Source organism: Apteryx mantelli, unplaced genomic scaffold (genome assembly GCF_036417845.1).
Source record: "Apteryx mantelli isolate bAptMan1 unplaced genomic scaffold, bAptMan1.hap1 HAP1_SCAFFOLD_63, whole genome shotgun sequence".
NCBI lineage: Eukaryota > Metazoa > Chordata > Aves > Apterygiformes > Apterygidae > Apteryx > Apteryx mantelli.
Window position 1 is genome coordinate 692,495 of NW_027118792.1, and position 17,635 is coordinate 710,129.

The 17,635-nt window shown below is 50.9% G+C and overlaps 1 protein-coding gene across 1 annotated transcript; it reads left to right on the plus strand.

Moving 5' to 3' along the window:
• Positions 1-339: 339 nt before the first annotated feature.
• Positions 340-1,263, plus strand: LOC136996649 (olfactory receptor 12D1-like; the record flags this gene model as incomplete). The annotated part of the gene is made up of 1 exon (XM_067317537.1): positions 340-1,263. A coding segment is annotated over exon 1 (924 nt), but the record flags the coding sequence as incomplete, so codon positions are not given.
• Between the last annotated feature and the right edge of the window lie 16,372 nt (positions 1,264-17,635).

A 17,635-nucleotide genomic window follows, 5' to 3' on the forward strand; every position in this document is an offset into this window, starting at 1 on the left:
GCCTGCCTGCCCGCTTTTCTTTCTTCCTCATAATTTTCTTTGCTTGCTATTCTCAAACATGCCATTCCTTTCAGTGAGCTGGTACACAGGTGGCAGTTCCAGCATCAGTATTGACCACATAGGTTACAACAGTTCCAGTATTTGTTGAAACAACTGGGGTGGGAAATCAAGGAATTCTTTTGTTTCCCCTTCCAGACTCAGTATCTGATCTTTTCCATTTATGAGGTAGCATCAGCTGATGATGCATCTTATGGAAGAGGAGGCTGGGAAATGGATGCAGTAGCTCAGGACAGAAAGATAGCAAGTTACTGCTAAGTTATTTTCTCTTTCCCTGCAGGGATGGATAACCAGACAGAGGTGAGGAAGTTCATCCTCCTTGGCCTGAGCAATGTTCAAGGGCTACAGAAATTCCTGTTCATGCTGTTCTTACTGCTGTACCTGTCTACCCTGCTGGGGAATATGGCAATCATGATTGTAGTGGCATGTGAACCCCGGCTACACACCCCCATGTACTTTTTCCTCTACAACCTCTCCTGCCTAGATATTTTCTTCTCCACAGTTACCATGCCCAAGATGCTGGCTGGGCTCCTCTCGGGGCACCAGGGCATTTCTTACACTGGCTGCCTAAGCCAGCTCCACTTCTTCTACTTCCTGGGAACCAGCGAAGATTTGCTTCTGGCTGTCATGGCCTATGACCGCTTCGTGGCCATCTGCAACCCCCTGCGCTACACCCTGATCATGAGCCCACAGGCCTGCCTGCAGCTGGCTGTAGGTACTTGGACTACTGGCTTCCTTCATGCTCTGATGCACACAGTCATGACCTCCCGGCTCCATTTCTGTGGCCCCAACCACATCCAACACTACTTCTGCGAAATTAAGCCCCTGGTGAAACTGGCCTGCAATAGCAGCCAGCTCAACCTGAACCTTCTCAACATCATCACAGGGAGTATTGCAATAGGCCCCTTTGTCTTCATACTCTTTTCTTACCTATACATTTTTTCCTTCCTCCGGCTGAAAGTCCAGTCCAAGGAGGGAAGGAAGAAAGCCTTCTCCACTTGCATCTCCCATCTCACAGTAGTGGCCTTATTCTATGTCCCTGTTATTTTTAACTATGCGCCACCTTCCTCAGGGAATTCACCCAGCTGGACAATGATAGCCACACTTATGTATAATGTTGTCACGCCAGTCCTCAATCCTTTGATCTACACCCTGAGGAATGTGGAGGTGAAGCGTGCCCTAAAGAGAAGACTTTTCTCCAGAGAGTTACTAGCACAGAAAATGTTCTGCCTTGCAGCTTGTGTGGGGTAGTAGGCAATGGACAATGCAATGAGAGGAGCTTTTGGCTCAAGACTGTGTTGTGCAGAAATCTGCTTTTCACTGCCAATAGCCTGGATCCCTTCAGAAATACCCTACATACTGGATATGGTCTCATCTATCCTATCTTGGGCAGTAGCAGTGCTAAAAGATGAACACATGTCGGTGGAACAGCCACTCCCATTCATCCAACTGGAAAAGAGAAGCAGCTCCAGAGAGTGATACTTCAATAAAAACACTATTAGAGTGATTTACCTGCAAAGTCACTTGATTTTTCTTTTTTTCTTTTTCTTTTAGGCAGCTGAATCCCACCCCCAGTCAGAGCTGTCAAGAGAAGTGAAGGCATGATTCATCTTATCCTAAAGCCAATAGACAGGGAGGGATTCATTTCTTTCCATGGGATTCAGTTGGCCACATACAGACATGTATGTCATGCCACTTGAAATACTCTGGGTATCTCAGCTGGTGTCTCTCTGCTGCTCCAGAAAGGCATAAGTCTCCCATAGGCACTATGCCGGATCTACCAGCCCTGTATGGATGTCAGATATCTTAGGACCTCTGAGATGGTACTAGACACCTTTGCGTAGGCAACTTCATTTGCCAGTAACTCACATAATACATTGTGTCTCTTAATATGGGCGTTCTGTACAGGAGGACAATAATACGGGAGCAAGTTTTGCTCTCCACCAAACAATGCCTGCTGATCTCTTTTAGGGTCTCCCCTCTTCCTCTAGCCAGGAATTCCCTGGTAGCATTTACATTCGCTCATAATTACAACACAGTTACAAGCTTCCTATGGGGAATGCCCCTATGACTTTACTGCCCAGCATTACTGAGAGTGTCATTTCCAAAGCTTGAAATACCACAACCTTGACAATGTAGCTTGGTCCATTTCACAAATTCCTCCTTCCTCCAATTCTGTAGACTTGGGAAGATAACTTTTGGAGAGGGATCTCCCATTCGAAGAACACCTCGTCCTCTTCATGTGTGACTGGGATCACTTTGATCACTGTTTTATCCAAAATCAATTGTCTCTCATGTTTGCTACACTCAACTGCCACCCACAGTCTCTCAAAATCTTTATCAATACCTTCCTTTAGCTCTGCAGATCAAATAATGCTATATTGGGAGTGGGTAATTCTATGCAGCCTTCCAGCCTGCACATCTGGGATCAAACCAGCCAGCTGAGTGATCCCCAAGACACTGTCTTTAGTATTTGGGTAGAACATGGAATCACAGGTACAGGCAGGAAGATGTAATGAGGCTTTAGCTGCTGACTGAATACGCAGGTCAAGCCTGTGGAGGTACACCATGGCCCATGAGATAGATTGACTTTGTGATTGTTTAACCCTTCAAGATATTGACCTTCTGCAGTAGTATTAATGGTGCCTTTCCAATCCACCTTAACCAGGACTCACGTTTTTTCTTGCAGCTCGAGTCTTCATATCCCATTTGTGAGTGCTGTAAGATCTAGGTGGAGAGACAAGAGTGAGTGGGCCCAGAAACTGGAGTCAGACCTCAGGTGATAATGGCTCTTGTGTCTGTGGTGCCAGTAATTGGGGCAAGAGAGGGTCCTAGCATCAGTCACCGGAGCAGGACCATGGGTTGTTGGGCCAGCATACTTGAAAATCAGCTTCTGAGGGTGGCCAGGGTGAGTGGAGTGAGGGTCTCAGTGTCAGCAGCTGGAGTGGGGATCACAGGTCATAGTGCCCGTGTACCTTGGCAATAGCTGTGGGGGAGGGGGACAGAGTGCTTGCATTTTCCCTTAATCTGCTGTGTGTGTGTGTGTGTGTGTGTGTGTGTGTCTGGGATACACACTCAGCCTCACTACTGGTTGAATTTACAAGCAGGAGAGCAGCAGCCGTGCTTGGGCTGGAGAGGCATCCCCTCGGTGCACCAGGCTGGGCTCCAGTGCCCAGACAGGAATCCTTGCATCCCAAAGCCCGCTGGAGGCAGCGGCTTTATAACATCCCACAACAAAATTACAATTTTGTAAGGGGGTGGGGCACAGAAAGTTGACTTTTGCATTGGAGATACCATTATGTCAATAAGATTACGTTATGTCAGTAACTAAGGAACCACATGGCCAAGACACAGTTACTAGTTGAAGCAGCATTGTTCACTCATGCAAGCTTCATAATAAAATCCTTTGCCTATTTGCTAATCCTAATCACAAAGACCTTGCCAACAGGCAATAAGATTTTGCACCCGGTAGAAAACTAAACAATATAATTCTGAGTAATACAGCCAAAAACATTGATTTTTTCCTTCCCCACTCAGGAAACTGGCCAGCGTCTTGGGCATGACAGTGGAACATTGGCAGATTTCCCAAGCAGAAGTACATGGGTTATGAAAGTGCTAATCAGCCACAAACAGCACAATGATGAGGATGTTCCCAGACATGGTCACAATGTAAATCATGAGGAAACTAGAAAGACAGGTATTGACATTTGTAAAGGTTTCCAAATGCCAGTAGGATGATTTTCCTGACCTGTTTTTAATGTCCTCATTCATTTTTTGTCATGAATTGCACCAAGAAAAATGAAAAACAGATTAAAAATCAGGAAAAAAGCATTAGTGGGAGTAGTTCTACATGTATTCTGTGTTTGAAACACACTGTAGTGTGTTCCATTCAGTGAAGATCAAAACTAAAGAGGACTCATTTTAAAAGAGGTATTTGATGGGGGTGACGGAAGAGTGTGAATTGTCCTCAAGGTGTTTCTCCTTTTGCACTTACTGCAGGAAGGGTTTTTATGATTTAGGTTCAGAAGAGCAGACCCTCACTCCAGCAGGAGTCAGGAGACTGACTCCTGAAGGATCCATCTCCCTTACCTTCAGACATCTCCAATACAGACATCCACAGCTGGTGTTGTTGTTTCAGGTTCATTTTACAAATGAAAGAGGACTTGCCGCCTGCCTAGACACACTTTTCTTGTGACACCTGAGATGCCATACACTATCTCCAGGGGCTGGTAAGTACAACACAAGGCAGACCCTTGGCTTGTGGAGCAGAAAGTGGAGGTTAGACAGAAGACCTGGGGGCCTCCCTGATGGTGCAAGATTCCTATGTGTGGACAAATAGATTGAGCCATAGATTTCCATGTACTGTAACAGGAGCTTTGGAGGGATAGCTCACATGTGCACACATATCCTGTAGACACAGAAATGCAGATAGGTGAACCTGGTTGTAAAGCCCACCCCTACCTCAGGAGATGAATCACACCTGAGATATGACCAATTCTATCCATTACCTGCACAAAGGCAATACAAGTTTTGGTATAGATATCTATACACTAGAAATCTGATTTTGGGATGGATGAATCTCCCATCTATGACTGGAGAAAATAAATACCTTCTTCTTTTTGAGCATTTAGCTACCACGTAATTTACATTACAGCAGTGTTAACACTTTGGTGTTCTACACACAAAATAGTAGAAGATGTTATTGATTCAAAGCATCTGCAATCTTAGAGTCATAGGATAATTGGAAGAGACCCCCAGAGGTCATCTAGTCTAAACCCCTCCTCAAAGCAGGTCTAAGAAGATGAAATTGTTAGGGATTTGTCTGGTTAAGTCTTGAACACCTCCGAGGGTGGAGATTCCGTGACCTTTCTGGGGAACTTCTTCCAGTACTTGACCACTCTCATGGTAAATAATAATAACAATAATAAATTAAATAGAAACATATATCTAATAAGAATTTCCCATGTTCCATCTTGTGTCCCTTACCTCTTGTGCTATCACCGTGCAGATCTGAGATGAGCCTGGCTTTGTCTTCTCTGTATCCACTCATCAGGTAGTTGTAGATAGCAAAAAGGTGTCGCATTAGCCTTCTCCTCCTAAGGCTGACCAAGCCCAGTTTCCTCACCATCTCCTTGTACATCATGTGCTCAAGTCCCCTGAGCATCTTGAGAGCCTCCACTGGACTTGCTCCAGTACGTCAATGTCCTTCATGTACTGGGGAGTCCAAAACTGGACACAATGCTCTAGAGGTATTCTCACAAGTACTAAAGAGAGGGTAAGGATCACTTCCCTGTGGGCCTGCTGCCTGCACTCTTACTAATACACCCAAGGTGTGGTTGGCCTTCATTTGCTGCAGTGACACACTGCAGACTTGTTTTCAAGCTCTTGTCTTTCAGAATCCCCAGATCTTTCTCTGCAGACCTGCTTGCTAGATAGTTGGACACAGCCTGCCCTGTTGCATGGGGTTATTCCACCCAAATTCGAGCCACAATATTTGCTTTTCCTTCATTTCAGGAGGTTCCTGTTAGCCCATTTCTCCAGCCTGTCAAGGCCCTCTGAATAGCAGCCATGCCCTCCAGTGTATCAGGTCCAACAAAGCATCTCTCCTAGTCAGCTCATCAATCACCTTCACCAAGAAATTATCTTCTGTGAATTCCAGAAATCTGCACAATTCCTTGTGCCCAGCTGCACTGCCCTTCTGGCAGACATCAGGGTGGTTCGAATCACCTGTGAGTACCAGGGGCTGTGACTGTGAGGCTTTCTCCTGCTGTAGTGACGAGCAAGTAAATAGTTAACAAGACTGAAGAAGTTTGTCAACTGATATGTTAAAGGACTTATATGCACAAGGCTGTGGAATAGAAGAATAGACAGGACTAAAGAAGTGTGCCACCTGATAAGTCTGGGGAATCGAAACTGCAGGGACCCCCAGGGAGGGAAGAAGCAACATGGAGGTATTGTGGTCTTGCCTCGCTAGCAGGGTCTTTCCAAGCAGGAAAACAAACAGTCCAGTGATTGTGGAACTTGCAAAGGTCAGCAAAAGCAGTGTTTGCCCAGAGCCCCAGCCATATAAAAAGAGACTTGGAAGCTAAGAGAGTTTGAGCAGGGGATGGGAACGTGACCTGATGATCCTCTCCAGCTGGACCGTGAGTATCCCCCCCCCCTCCCCTTTTCCTGGGACACTGGGTTAAGGTAACTCCTGGAAGTTGACAGTCCTCTCACTAAGAGAGTGAATAAGCTAGCTTTCAAGTTGGGGTAAGCAGTGTTTCCAATTAATAACGCAGTAATCGACGGTTTGGGGTTATCCTTTCTAAATTAGTAATCACATTATTTTAATGGATGCTACTAATCCAAGAGGTTGTGTGAGGAAGTAAACATATTTTTTATTATGTTACTGTCTCAGTTGTTACTGTTGAACCTTCATAGTGTGACATATAGGATTATGTTATGACTGTGTCTCCTACCACAGCACCTATGTGAGTTGGTCCAGAGTTTCCCACGTCCCTGGCTCTGCACTCTATGAGCAGTTGCCTGGCTGCATGGCTGCCATGGACTTGATTGGTGCCAAGAGCCCTACAACACTCCCCTGGAAGGCAAAAAACAAGGAACATAATTGCACGCTAACTGGGCCAAGTATGACACCTACAGACCATGGCTCTGTTCTCACCACAGACAGCCTCAGAACCAAGATCCCTGCACCACCAGAGTTCTGCCAAGCCCCACAGCCTGCCGCCCTGAATCACCCAGGCTCCAGGACTGTAACTCTGCCTCTGCCTCAGTCACTGCCCTACTCCCTCCAAAACACTATGAGTGACTTTACAGATGTCTTGGAGAAGAAGGCAGAAGAAACGCTACCACTCTATGACACATATGACTGCCACGTTGACCTGATCCCAAGAAAGGAGGTGCCTTGCCACCCTGAATTAGCAGCCCTCAAAGAATACCTCAAGGACTATCTGGCACAGTGGTTTATCTACCTCTCCTAGTGGCTCCTCATGCTGGAGGAGGGGAGGAAGACTACAGCCCTGTATAGATTACAAGAGGCTTAACAATATCATGGTGAAGAACTGGTACCCCCTGCTCCTCACCCCAGAGCTATTAACAGTCCTCAGAGGTCTCTACTTGATTTTGAATTTTGTTCAGTTTCTGGCAGTTAGCAGCTGCTCAGGTCTCGTCCCATCTAGGGTCAGGAAAAGTGAGTGGCCTTTTCTAATCATTCCATAGGTAAAGCCTATTCAATCAGTGTATCCATTGCTAAGTCTGCATCGTTCTGACTATGGCAATTAATGTGATAATGTAGCTTGAGCAAATGGCCCAGACCAGCTGAGCTATGGTTCAATTTAGGATATGGGAAGCAATACACACACTCCTAAACTTGTAAACTACACATCTACAGTTTAATTGTAAAAAAAAAAAAAAAAAAAAAAAAAAAAAAACTATTATGTAACTTAAATGACTACCACAATATAAGCTCTTTATAAGATACACTCAATATATGGCAGTAACTGTGAAGCTACAAACATTTATACATTCAACACGCAACAGTAGTGACGGTACTGATCAGCCTGTTCCTACTGTCTAGGTACTAAAAACATGTGACCTGAGAGTATTCACACATTGCAGCTTTCTGGCATGGGTGTGGAAGCTCCACTGCAATGTCTTGGAGCAGTTTGGAAGTCAACCAGGAGGGCTGAGCAGCAGTCAACTACCTTCCAATCCTCTCCCACATAGATTTTGCAGTTGGAGGCTTTATTATGAGTGAGTCATTCTGGAGCATTTGTTCCTTTGTCACAGGTGGGATGTCTCCAGCTGCAGCTACTCTGTTTCTGACTGGCTGTCATTCTCACTGTGGCTCTTTTGGACACTGCTGAGTGCTAATGTTTCCACTTGTGCAGAAATCACCAGCCACAGGCAATATGCTCTTGCATGTATTGAAATTCAAGGTCATCTCCCACAGCTTCCTGTGCTGAGCTTGGACCTGACTCATCACCTTGCCTGGTCTGATGATTGTTGGACTGCTGACAGAACCCACTGCTATCCCCAACTGAGACCTGTTTGGGTGCTGTGGGCCTGTGCCCTGAACCCCTGTGGGAGGCCCCTACCCCAAGCCTAAGCCCCTACCCCTAACCTGAAGCCCTACCCTGCTACCTTGCCTCTTCCCCTCCTGTATTCACCAAGGCCAGACCCAAACTGCTGTGCTGAAGCCTCAGTCTCTGCGCCCTTCTCCTTACTCTTACCCTGCACCTGAAGCTAATGCCTAGCCCTCATCACTTGCCTTGAAGCACTGGATGGGGCTCGAGCCCTTACCCCCAGTCAAACCCCAAACCCTCTGCCCAAACTCTAGCTCCTACCCCAAACCCTGAGCGCAAACCCCAGGCCCAAACACTCAACTAGCATCCAAAAGCTTTCCTTCATCCCTCTCATTGCAAAGACCAAACCCTGTACTGGTGGCTGAAGCCTAAGGTCAAAGCAGCTCACTCACAGCCCCTAAGAGTCCACCCATGTCGTAAGCCTAGTTCAACAGCATTTGCCACCCGGCAGGCAGAGTAACTTGATGTCCTCAACTTAAGAGCTGTGGGCAATGCAGAAGGGCAGAAAGTCTGAAGGGGGTGGAGGCAGAGGCAGGTTTGAGGGACATGACTTTCTATTGACAGGGAGGTCCCTTCTTTTTCAGCATGTTGCTGCTCATCGGAAATTGTTCATAAATGAGGCCATGAAGGTTTTCGTGATCTGGGACAGAGCTGACCTCTTGAATGGCAGTTCTGCAATAAAAAGCAATCTCCTCAGTTCAGTACCTCAACCTTGGACTCTTCTTCCAAAGCTGGAGTCACAAATGTTGACAAGCAGTGGTATCCTGTTAGGGAATGAGGATCAGATTCACGGCTTTCTTGTTGGTTCCTGTGGCAGAGGAGATGGTGAAGGATCCCAGAATTGCCTCCCGAGGCTGTACCACATGTGGTTGGGCTGGTGGCAGTTGACCGTCCTCTTGGAGAGGAACTGAGCTGCCTGGGGAGCTCAGAGCATTGCTGGGAACCTCATATGGTGGGTGTGGGCAGGGTGTGGAGCCTCCCAACACAAGAGACTATCCAAGGTAGAGTCACTGAGCAGTACAGAGCAAAATCAAGACATGCATAGGTAAAGGAGGGCTCTGCAATCCCAGGAGAGGCAGTGGAGACCTCACAGGCTCAGCAAAGGGAGCCTGGAGAGCCATCCATGGCACCCTCTTTGAAATGCCGTAGGCTGGATCCACTGCAGCCCCTTAACACATCTTGGGCCCTTGGAAATGCTGCCTGAGCACCTTCCACAGCCACGTCAAATGGGAGGCAGGGACTGCCAGTGGCATGATAACCATCCTTTGGGGTCTGTTTTCTGCTCTGACAAGCATGGCCACTGTGGACTTACCTCATGGCCTCATGGCACCACGAGGCGCTCTCTGCTAGGTAGCAGTGCCTGCACCGTGTCCTGCAGGGAGCACAGGCAGGGGGTCCTGGAAGGGCTGGCCAGGCCAGCATGGACACCCTCACCTGGGGAAAGGCTCTCGGGGGAGCAAGGAGGTGCCTGGAGGGGAAGAAGGGGGCGGTGGTGTGTGGGACAGGAAGAAATGAGAACGAGAATCCCATTTCTGCATGCACCAGCTTGGGGAAGGCTGCTCTCTCACTGGAGCAGCAGCAATTGCCTGAAGAGCCTCAGGACCAGGGCTCTTGTGTTGCGCAGAGGAGCAGGGCTGGCATGGAGATGCCACAGGCAGTCTTGGGGATCGTGAATGTCCTGGACAGGAGAAGAGGGGAGAAAGGGAGTCACTGGCCTCTGTTTCCCTGTGCCATTGCTGGCCTCCAGCCCTGAGGCGGGTGGAGAGGTTTTCACCCCCTCTCCCCTGCTCTGCTGGGCTACAAAAAGGGCACGGAGGTGAAGAGAGATGGCGAGGAGGCTGAACTGGTCTGGAAGGTGCCTTGGAGAGGAAAACCACAGGCTTCAACACACTTGTGTGAAGAGGCAGGCTGGGGGCACACACCAGTGTGCTGCTGGGGCAGGCTCAGGCCTTGTGAAAACACATGAAGGGCCAGAAGAGAGGAGGCCGTTCTATGTTCTTGTTGCACAAGCACACCAGCAAAACTGCTCCAGGCCTTTAGGCACAGACCCAGCCTCTCGCATCAGCTATTGCCAGTGCTGGCTGTATAGCCTAGTGCTGTGGGGAGGACATTTGGTACGTGGCCAACTCCATCCTCCTGCTGGGCTCATTTTCGGAACTGTGGGGACTGCCCCGAGGGCGAGGGGGTGTTTCTCCCACCCTTGAATGAACCCTGCCCCATGTGGGGCCTGCACAGCATGGCTGTGTGGCTGTGTTCAGAGCAGCGGGACTCAGCTGACCTAGGGCCTGGATACAGCTGCGAGCCATGATGCTCCTCGCTGCTCCGCTTCAAAAGGGCAACTCTTCTGCACAGAGCAGGAACCAGCTCTCCAGGTGCCATGTGTCCTGGGAAGCTCTTTAGGGCAAGCGACATTAGGACAAAGGCTGGTAGACGGCTGATTGCACACAGGCTTGTTGGGGAAGGCTTTCTGGTGCTGCTCTCACTGCCAGACTTTCTAGGGCAGCTGGCAGTGTTTGCCCCAGGGCTGCCCCACACCATGATAGCCCCCAACACTGTGGGCCCAGCTCATGCCCTCTGCAGGAAGCTTCTGCCAGAGCCATTGACCAGCCCTGCCCTCTCCTGAGGGATCTCTCCCATGGATCACCCCCCACCCCCCTGCCAGAGGGACAATTGAGGCCATTTCTCCCTTGGGAACAGCCTCCACAGAGGGACCTCCAGGGCTGAGCCATCTCTGCCAGATCCCAGGCTCCCAGAGTGGCACCTCCATTGCACCTATGTGTCTCCAGCCTGGATGGACCTTGGACATATGTCATAGTCTTGTCTCCAGCCCTGCCTCTTCCCACATCTTTTATAGCTCCTGACTGGTGGAGCAGAAAATCCCTCCATTCCCTGATGGGATTCTGGACTTGACACTTCTTCCACTGCTTATCCACCTGGAAGCCCAGCTCCTTCCCAGCAAAACTGCATTCTAGGCACTTGGCCCTAGCCAGTCCTGCTTCAGGGAAGGATTCCAAATTCCTGTGGCAGGAATTTGCAGCTGCCTTGGTTGAAACTAGTGAGGTGCCCACTAGCCCATTTCTGCAACCTGTCAAGTTCCCTCTGCACAGCAGCAGCATTAAGGCCAATTAATGCACCCAGGGCCCTGACAGAAGCCTCCCCTCCCAGCCATGTGTGTCCTCAACCTTGCATAGATCTGGGTTCAGGGGCTTGCTGTAGAGGGATTGAATTGCTGTGCGTAGTTATATTTCATGGCACACAGACCACAAACAGGGATGGGGAAGTGGGAAAGGCACACAGCGTCAGAGACTCGTGGCAGCCTGGGCAGGTTCCAGCTGCCTACGAGGTGCCCCAGAGGCTGGGCAGGCTTGGGGAGGAAAGGTCTGAGGCATTCCTGGGGAGCCCCGCAAGAGCCACATGGGCTCTGGGGAAAGGGTCCAAGCTGGCTCCAGGGAGCCCCACACGGCTGGGCAGGCTTTGGGGAAAGGGTCCGAGCCAGCCCCACAGAGCCCCACAGGGCCTGGCAGGCTCAGCAGGGAAGGCTCCAAGCTGCCTCCAGGGAGCCACAAAGGGATGGACAGCACTGGTTGCGCGTGGGGTGAGGATCGCTCAGGTGCCTCAGGCTGAGCAGGGGGTCAGCACAGTGGGGACGTCAGAGCCATTGGCAAGGCTAGCCACACAGGAGGAAAAGCAGAGGCTAGGCCCTGCACAGCTGCAGGCCAGGCCCCATGGTGCTCTGTCCAGGGCTTGAGATGGCCCAAGGGAACTGTCAGGGAGCAGCGAGGGCCAGTTACTCCCTAAGGACTTGGGAGCTGGGAACCAAGGTTCATAACATGTCTGGCAGCACAGGAGCCTCTCCAGCCAGCCAGGGCCCAGGCCAGCAGCACCCAAGAAAGTTTTGCTGGGCAGGCCCAGAGGTGGTAGCCAGGTTCAAGCAAGAGTCCAAGTCATCAGGCAAGTCCATGGTGACTAGGCAGAGCTGAGGCCTAGCCAGCAAGTCAAGGAAGGATCAGACCCAGTAACTGTCAGGCAAGTCCATATTGACAAAGCAGGTCTGAAGTCAAGCTGGAAAGACAGGCCACAGCCAGGGGCCACATCAGCAAAGTGCACGGCCAGGCAGAGCTGTGGCTGTGATGGAGCTGCACACACATACTCCTACAACAGCATTCAGACAGGGCCTGAAGATCCAGGCCTGAGCTTCAATGGAACTCCTGGGCCCATAGGCACAAACTTGCTTCAAGAAATAGCTACTTGCCTGGTCATTTAATTAGTGGCATGCATGAAGGAATGAACAAGACTCCTGCTGTCCCTACCTACTCTGCAGATAAGCTAGAGCCTGAGTTCAAGGAAGAAGGCGTCAGTTCTGGCACTGTGGTAACAAAATCCAAATTTGGCTTTGCTGACACCTTGATCCTGCTGAGTGATTCTTGCAAAGGTATGCAGAAAAGCACTGCATTAGGAGAAATCCTCTGTGAGTTCATGGGACTTATGTCAGAGCCCTGAGGGCACTAATAAGCCTGAATGGCCCTGAGCAGCCTCACCTGGGCCCCGGATGGCCAAGGCCCCTGCCACATGAGCTGAGTCATGCCTCTGTGCTACTGGCTCCCCATCCCTTTGGCAGTGGCTGGCCCTGGCTGCTCCCTCACAGCTTAAGACTCAGGAGGGCAAGTGCCACAGGGTGTTTTACTAAACCTGCTCAAGGGCCTTGTGTGACCAACAGCTGTAAGCCATGCATGCTGTTTAGTCCAGATGTGAATATGCCTGAACCGGGCAACTCTGGAAAGTATCTGGCTCTTGGTGTCAACCCCTCCACTGCATTGTCCCAAGCAGAGCTGCAAGAGAAACCTGAGCCTCAGCTGCTCAGTGTCAGAAGGCTGCTGCTGAGACCAATGCAGGGAGTTGTTATCTTGAATGGCTACGCATTCCCAAGAAACATTTCTCTCTATAACCATGCTGATAAAAAATTGCCTACCATTTTATCTCACTGCCAATGCGGATATAAAATCTTCCTGTCTCCGTAACTTCAATTTAAGCAGAAGAGCAGCAGTTAAAGACTGGCTACATCTGCCTGATTGTGCATGTGACTTAATATTTCATTCAAGGACTTCCCCACAGCAAGAGAAAGTGCTCGTTTACGAATCTGTGCTATTGCACTCACCATTTGGATTTTTTTTTTTTTTAATATGTTGTCCATCCCACCATCCCGTGTGCCTCCCCACCGCCCATTCATCGTCTCTTGCTTGCGTTCCCTTCTCTCCCTGGCCGTTCCTAAACTTTGTGGCCAGCATGCTGCTGCGGACAGAGGACGAATCCCTGACCGCAGGCTGACCGGCACTCCCACTGCATCTCCCCCCAGCACTAGGCAGGCACACAGTGCCCGCAGTGCGGCCATCCTGCCAGGATTTGCAAGCTTTTTCTGGGCACTCAGGGAAGCAGATTTTTCATGCATCACCTGTTTCAGCTGACACCTGCGCCTGCAACCCCCTGCCAGCCCCAACCCACATCCTGCTGCCACCCTGGATGCCCCACAGACCAAGCTCACTGGCAGGCCTGCTAATTGTCAAGGTCAGGGGCAGGGGGAGGCGGGTCGTGTCACTTAAGGGAAGGCAAAATAAAAAACAGCAACTGGGACTCCATGCCTTCCCTCGCCTCCTTGCCCTGCCATACAAGGAAAGGGCACACCAGCCCAGCACATGAGAACTCTGAGGTTGGTGGCTCCAGAGCAGAGCATAGCACGGTGCAGCGTGCAACAGAGACAACGTTGACCCTGCTCCCGCCCACCCACCAGGACAATGGGAAACAGCCACCTGGCTGCAGCTGAGGGTGACACTGGAGAACAGCACTACATGCACCTTGCAGGGACACCAGGTCTCCCCCTCTCAGAGGGGCACCACATCTACCCCCTGCCCAGATGACTGCCTTCCCAAGGGCCACCCAGCACCAGCAGAAATGGCTGCCAGGGAACCACTGGGACCATGGTGGGAGAGGGACACCAGGTGAGGGAGAGAGCATTTCTCACAGCAGCCTGCCCCATGGGCAAAGACATGTCAGAGCCAGACCCAGCAACCTGCTGCTGCCACCATCTCCCAGGACGGCATGGGGGCGGCACAAAGCCGGTCTCCTTGCTAAGCAGATTTCGCTTTTCAAGACACTAGTTCAGCCTGCTCCAAAGCTGGGCACAAAATGAAAAATGAAAAAAAGAATGAAAAAAAAAAAAAGGAGCTGCACCACCCCTCATGTCAGGAAGGTCCTCCTCCTCCTCCCCCTGACCCTATCGCTGGCAATACCAACAGTGGTGGCAGTAGGCTGATGGGCCTTGGAGGAATGCAGGGTCAGGACACCCAGACCACCAGCACACCTCCTGCCTAAAACTCCCAAAGTCACAAGGATCACGAGACCTCATTCTTACAGTCCACAGTTGTACTGAACAGCAAGAACAAGCAAGCTTCTGGCCTCCCTCACTTTGCCTTAGCACATCCATGTTACTGGCTGACACCTCTACCATCCCATTCAAACTGCCCACCTGGCACTGTCCTCAGAGCACATCATGCTCAACACACACTGGCAACTTGGCAGCAGAAGGCAGAACGCCTGGGGGCTTGTCCCCAACCTCACTGGGCCATTGGGGAAAAACAAACAAAAAAAATCGCAATAGTGGTATTTCTCTGGTGCCCTGGCCACAACATGGGCCGTATTTCCACAGGGCCTCCTGCTTCCTCTGCACCTCCTACATCTCTCTGCAGTGCCATACTAGAGTCAGGCTCAACAGGCTCCCTCTTCTTTCCTTGCTGATTCCACCAGGCCTTTTCCCCTAGCCAGGGATTAGCTGCAGACAGCCAAGGCCCTGAGGGCACTAAGAGGCCTTCAGTGGAAGCCTTCATTGCTCTGACCAGCCTCACCTGCTCCCTCTGCCCAGGCGCTCTAGTAATACTCACCTTGGGGCTTTCAGGCTCTGCTTGAGCTGTGTCTTTAGGGCTGTGTGCTCCAGCTCTGTTCCTCAAGTGCTGCTTGGACTCCGTCAGGGACTGTGGACGAGCCCTGGACTCTCAAGAGGATCTCTTGGCACCACCCTGCTTCTGTTCACCTGTCTGTGCTGCTGAGAGACTTGGCCCAGTTGGTGAGCTCACTCTCTGGCCTGGGTTGTGGTTGTTGTATGTGTTCCTACCCCTGACCTGCCCCTTCTTGGCTCCTGCCTTGCCTTAGGTAGATCCCTGCTTCTGCTGCTTCCTAATGGTTAGCTCAGGCAGCCTCAAGCCCTCAGCTGAGCACCAGCAGGCCTGGCCCTGCAGTTGCCTTGGGGCCTGGCCCCACACTGCTCCTGCAGACTGCCTTCCCCAGGCATTCTGCAGCCCTCCAGGACCCTGTGCTCAGCAGGCACAGGCACCTCACAGGTCTGCAAGCTGTGCTGGCTTCCCTTGGGCCCAGAGCATCCCTTGCTCCCTCAATCCTTTCATCAGCACTGAGCAAAGACATGGGCGCTCAGCAGTTAGGTGACCCTAATGCCCCCTGCTTCCTCAGAGCCCTGGCTCTTCAGCATGGCCTCAGACTGGGTGTCCCCCTCTATGGAGCACAAGGACCTTATTCTCCAAGCTCTGAGGACCTCTCTGTGCCTTGTCAGTGTGCAGCTGTGGCTGAGTTTGCCTGGCTGGAGCTTGACAGGGGAATCACTCAGCTGCTGACTATTTGCTTGAAATGAGGAAGCTGGCTGTGGCAGCTGGGTGGGGAGAATGGCCAGGCAGGGTCCTCCCCAGAGCCTGAGGCAGCTCTCAGACCTGCCTCTCTCTGTGGACAGGCACCTCATGGTATGCCTGAGAGTGCAGTGGGAGCCTTGGCTCCCCCAGCTGTCAACACCAGACCTCTGCTGCACCTCCCTGGCAATGCTCCTAGGGGAGTACCCTGACTGTGTGCATAGTTTCTGAATGGCAGCTGCAGAAACCCTACCACCCTGTTGCCTCTATGACTGGCCTATGGGCCTCATGCCAGGGAAAGAAGTGCCCTTTGGGTGCATCTATACCTCCTCATGCCCTGAGGTAACAGCCCTTGAGGAGAACCATCTGAAGCACAGCTTCACCTGTCCTTCTAACCCTGCCCTCACAGGAGGGAGAGCAGGGGCTGTACTTCTTTTTGCTTCTCTTTTTCTTCTTTTAATAGGTGGGGGTGGTGGAGAAGGAAGGATGTCCCTGTGTAGATTACAGGGGGCTGAAGGACAGGAGAGTCAAGAACTGGAGCCCCCTGTCACTCTTCACAGAGCTCCCTGAATGCCTACAGGGCACTTGCTAGTGCAGAAAGCTGGACCTGCAAGAAGGAAAAGGCTTTACTCCAAATCCAGAAGCAGGAGGAATGGAGAAGGGCCTTGTGCACCACACATTTGCCACAGGAAATGACCTGCTCTTGGCACCCCATTGTGCTAGCACAGCATCATCCTAGCACAGCCTCCTCTAGCCTGTGGGAAGAGGATGGCTGGCTGACCTGGGGCACACAGATGTTCACACCCTAGGGACTGCTGTTAGCACTGGTCTTCTGTGTGCCAAGCACTTTGCACCAGAAAGAGAGCCCCTTGGGCCTCGCCCCCCCTGCCTCACTGGGTAAGTGAAAAAACAATCACAGTAGTGGTATTTCACCGGTGGCTGGGCCGTGGCATGGGTCATGCGTGCACAGGGCCTCCCACTTATTCTACACCTCTCATGTCTCTTCACAGTGCCAGACTAGAGTCAAGCTCAACAGGCTCTTCCTTCCCCGCTGATTCTGCCAAGCCCGTTCCCTTGCCTGTGGTTTTGCTGGATAGTAGGTAGGGACAGTGGGAATCTCGTTCATCCAGTCATGCATGTCACTAATGAGATGACAAGGCGTTTGGCTAATTATTGAACCGTGGAATATTCCGTGGCACCTTTTACGGGTTGGCCTTGGTAGATGACCCATCCACCCAAGTCAAATTTAGTAAGCCTCATTTGGGGACCAGATCCCACATCCCAGCTATCCAGGCTTGACCACAAGGGAGCTGGGCAATAGCCAAATTCAGCAGTACAGAAGACTGAGCAAGCCCCATGTTGTCTGTGTGAAGAATTTTACTGTCGCCTTCTCAAGAAGGACTTTGCGTTAACAAAGTCACAGTATATTCAAGCCAATTACAAATTTCAAACACCCTTACCTTTACTTGTGAAGATGTGGAGAATGTCAACAGAGGACAGGAGAGCCGTTTGTGAGAAGGTTCTCACTGTCCTCTTTAAGCGGCTACTGGAGAGTCCAAGGTTGGCGAGGAAGCTCTCGTTGCCTTTGTACCACTTCCCTTGGGCGCCAGTCGGGAACCCCAAGAACTCCACCTCTCCAGCTTTTGTCATTTCCTTCACTTCTCCCTCCAGATGTTGCTACTTTCAGACTTTCTCCACTGCTGCAGCACCTACAGATGACAACCCACTTTCACAGCAAACAGTCATGTCCACTACTTTCACCTGGAGCCCTTTAACCACAACCAAGTCTGCTTTGAAGAGTTTGTT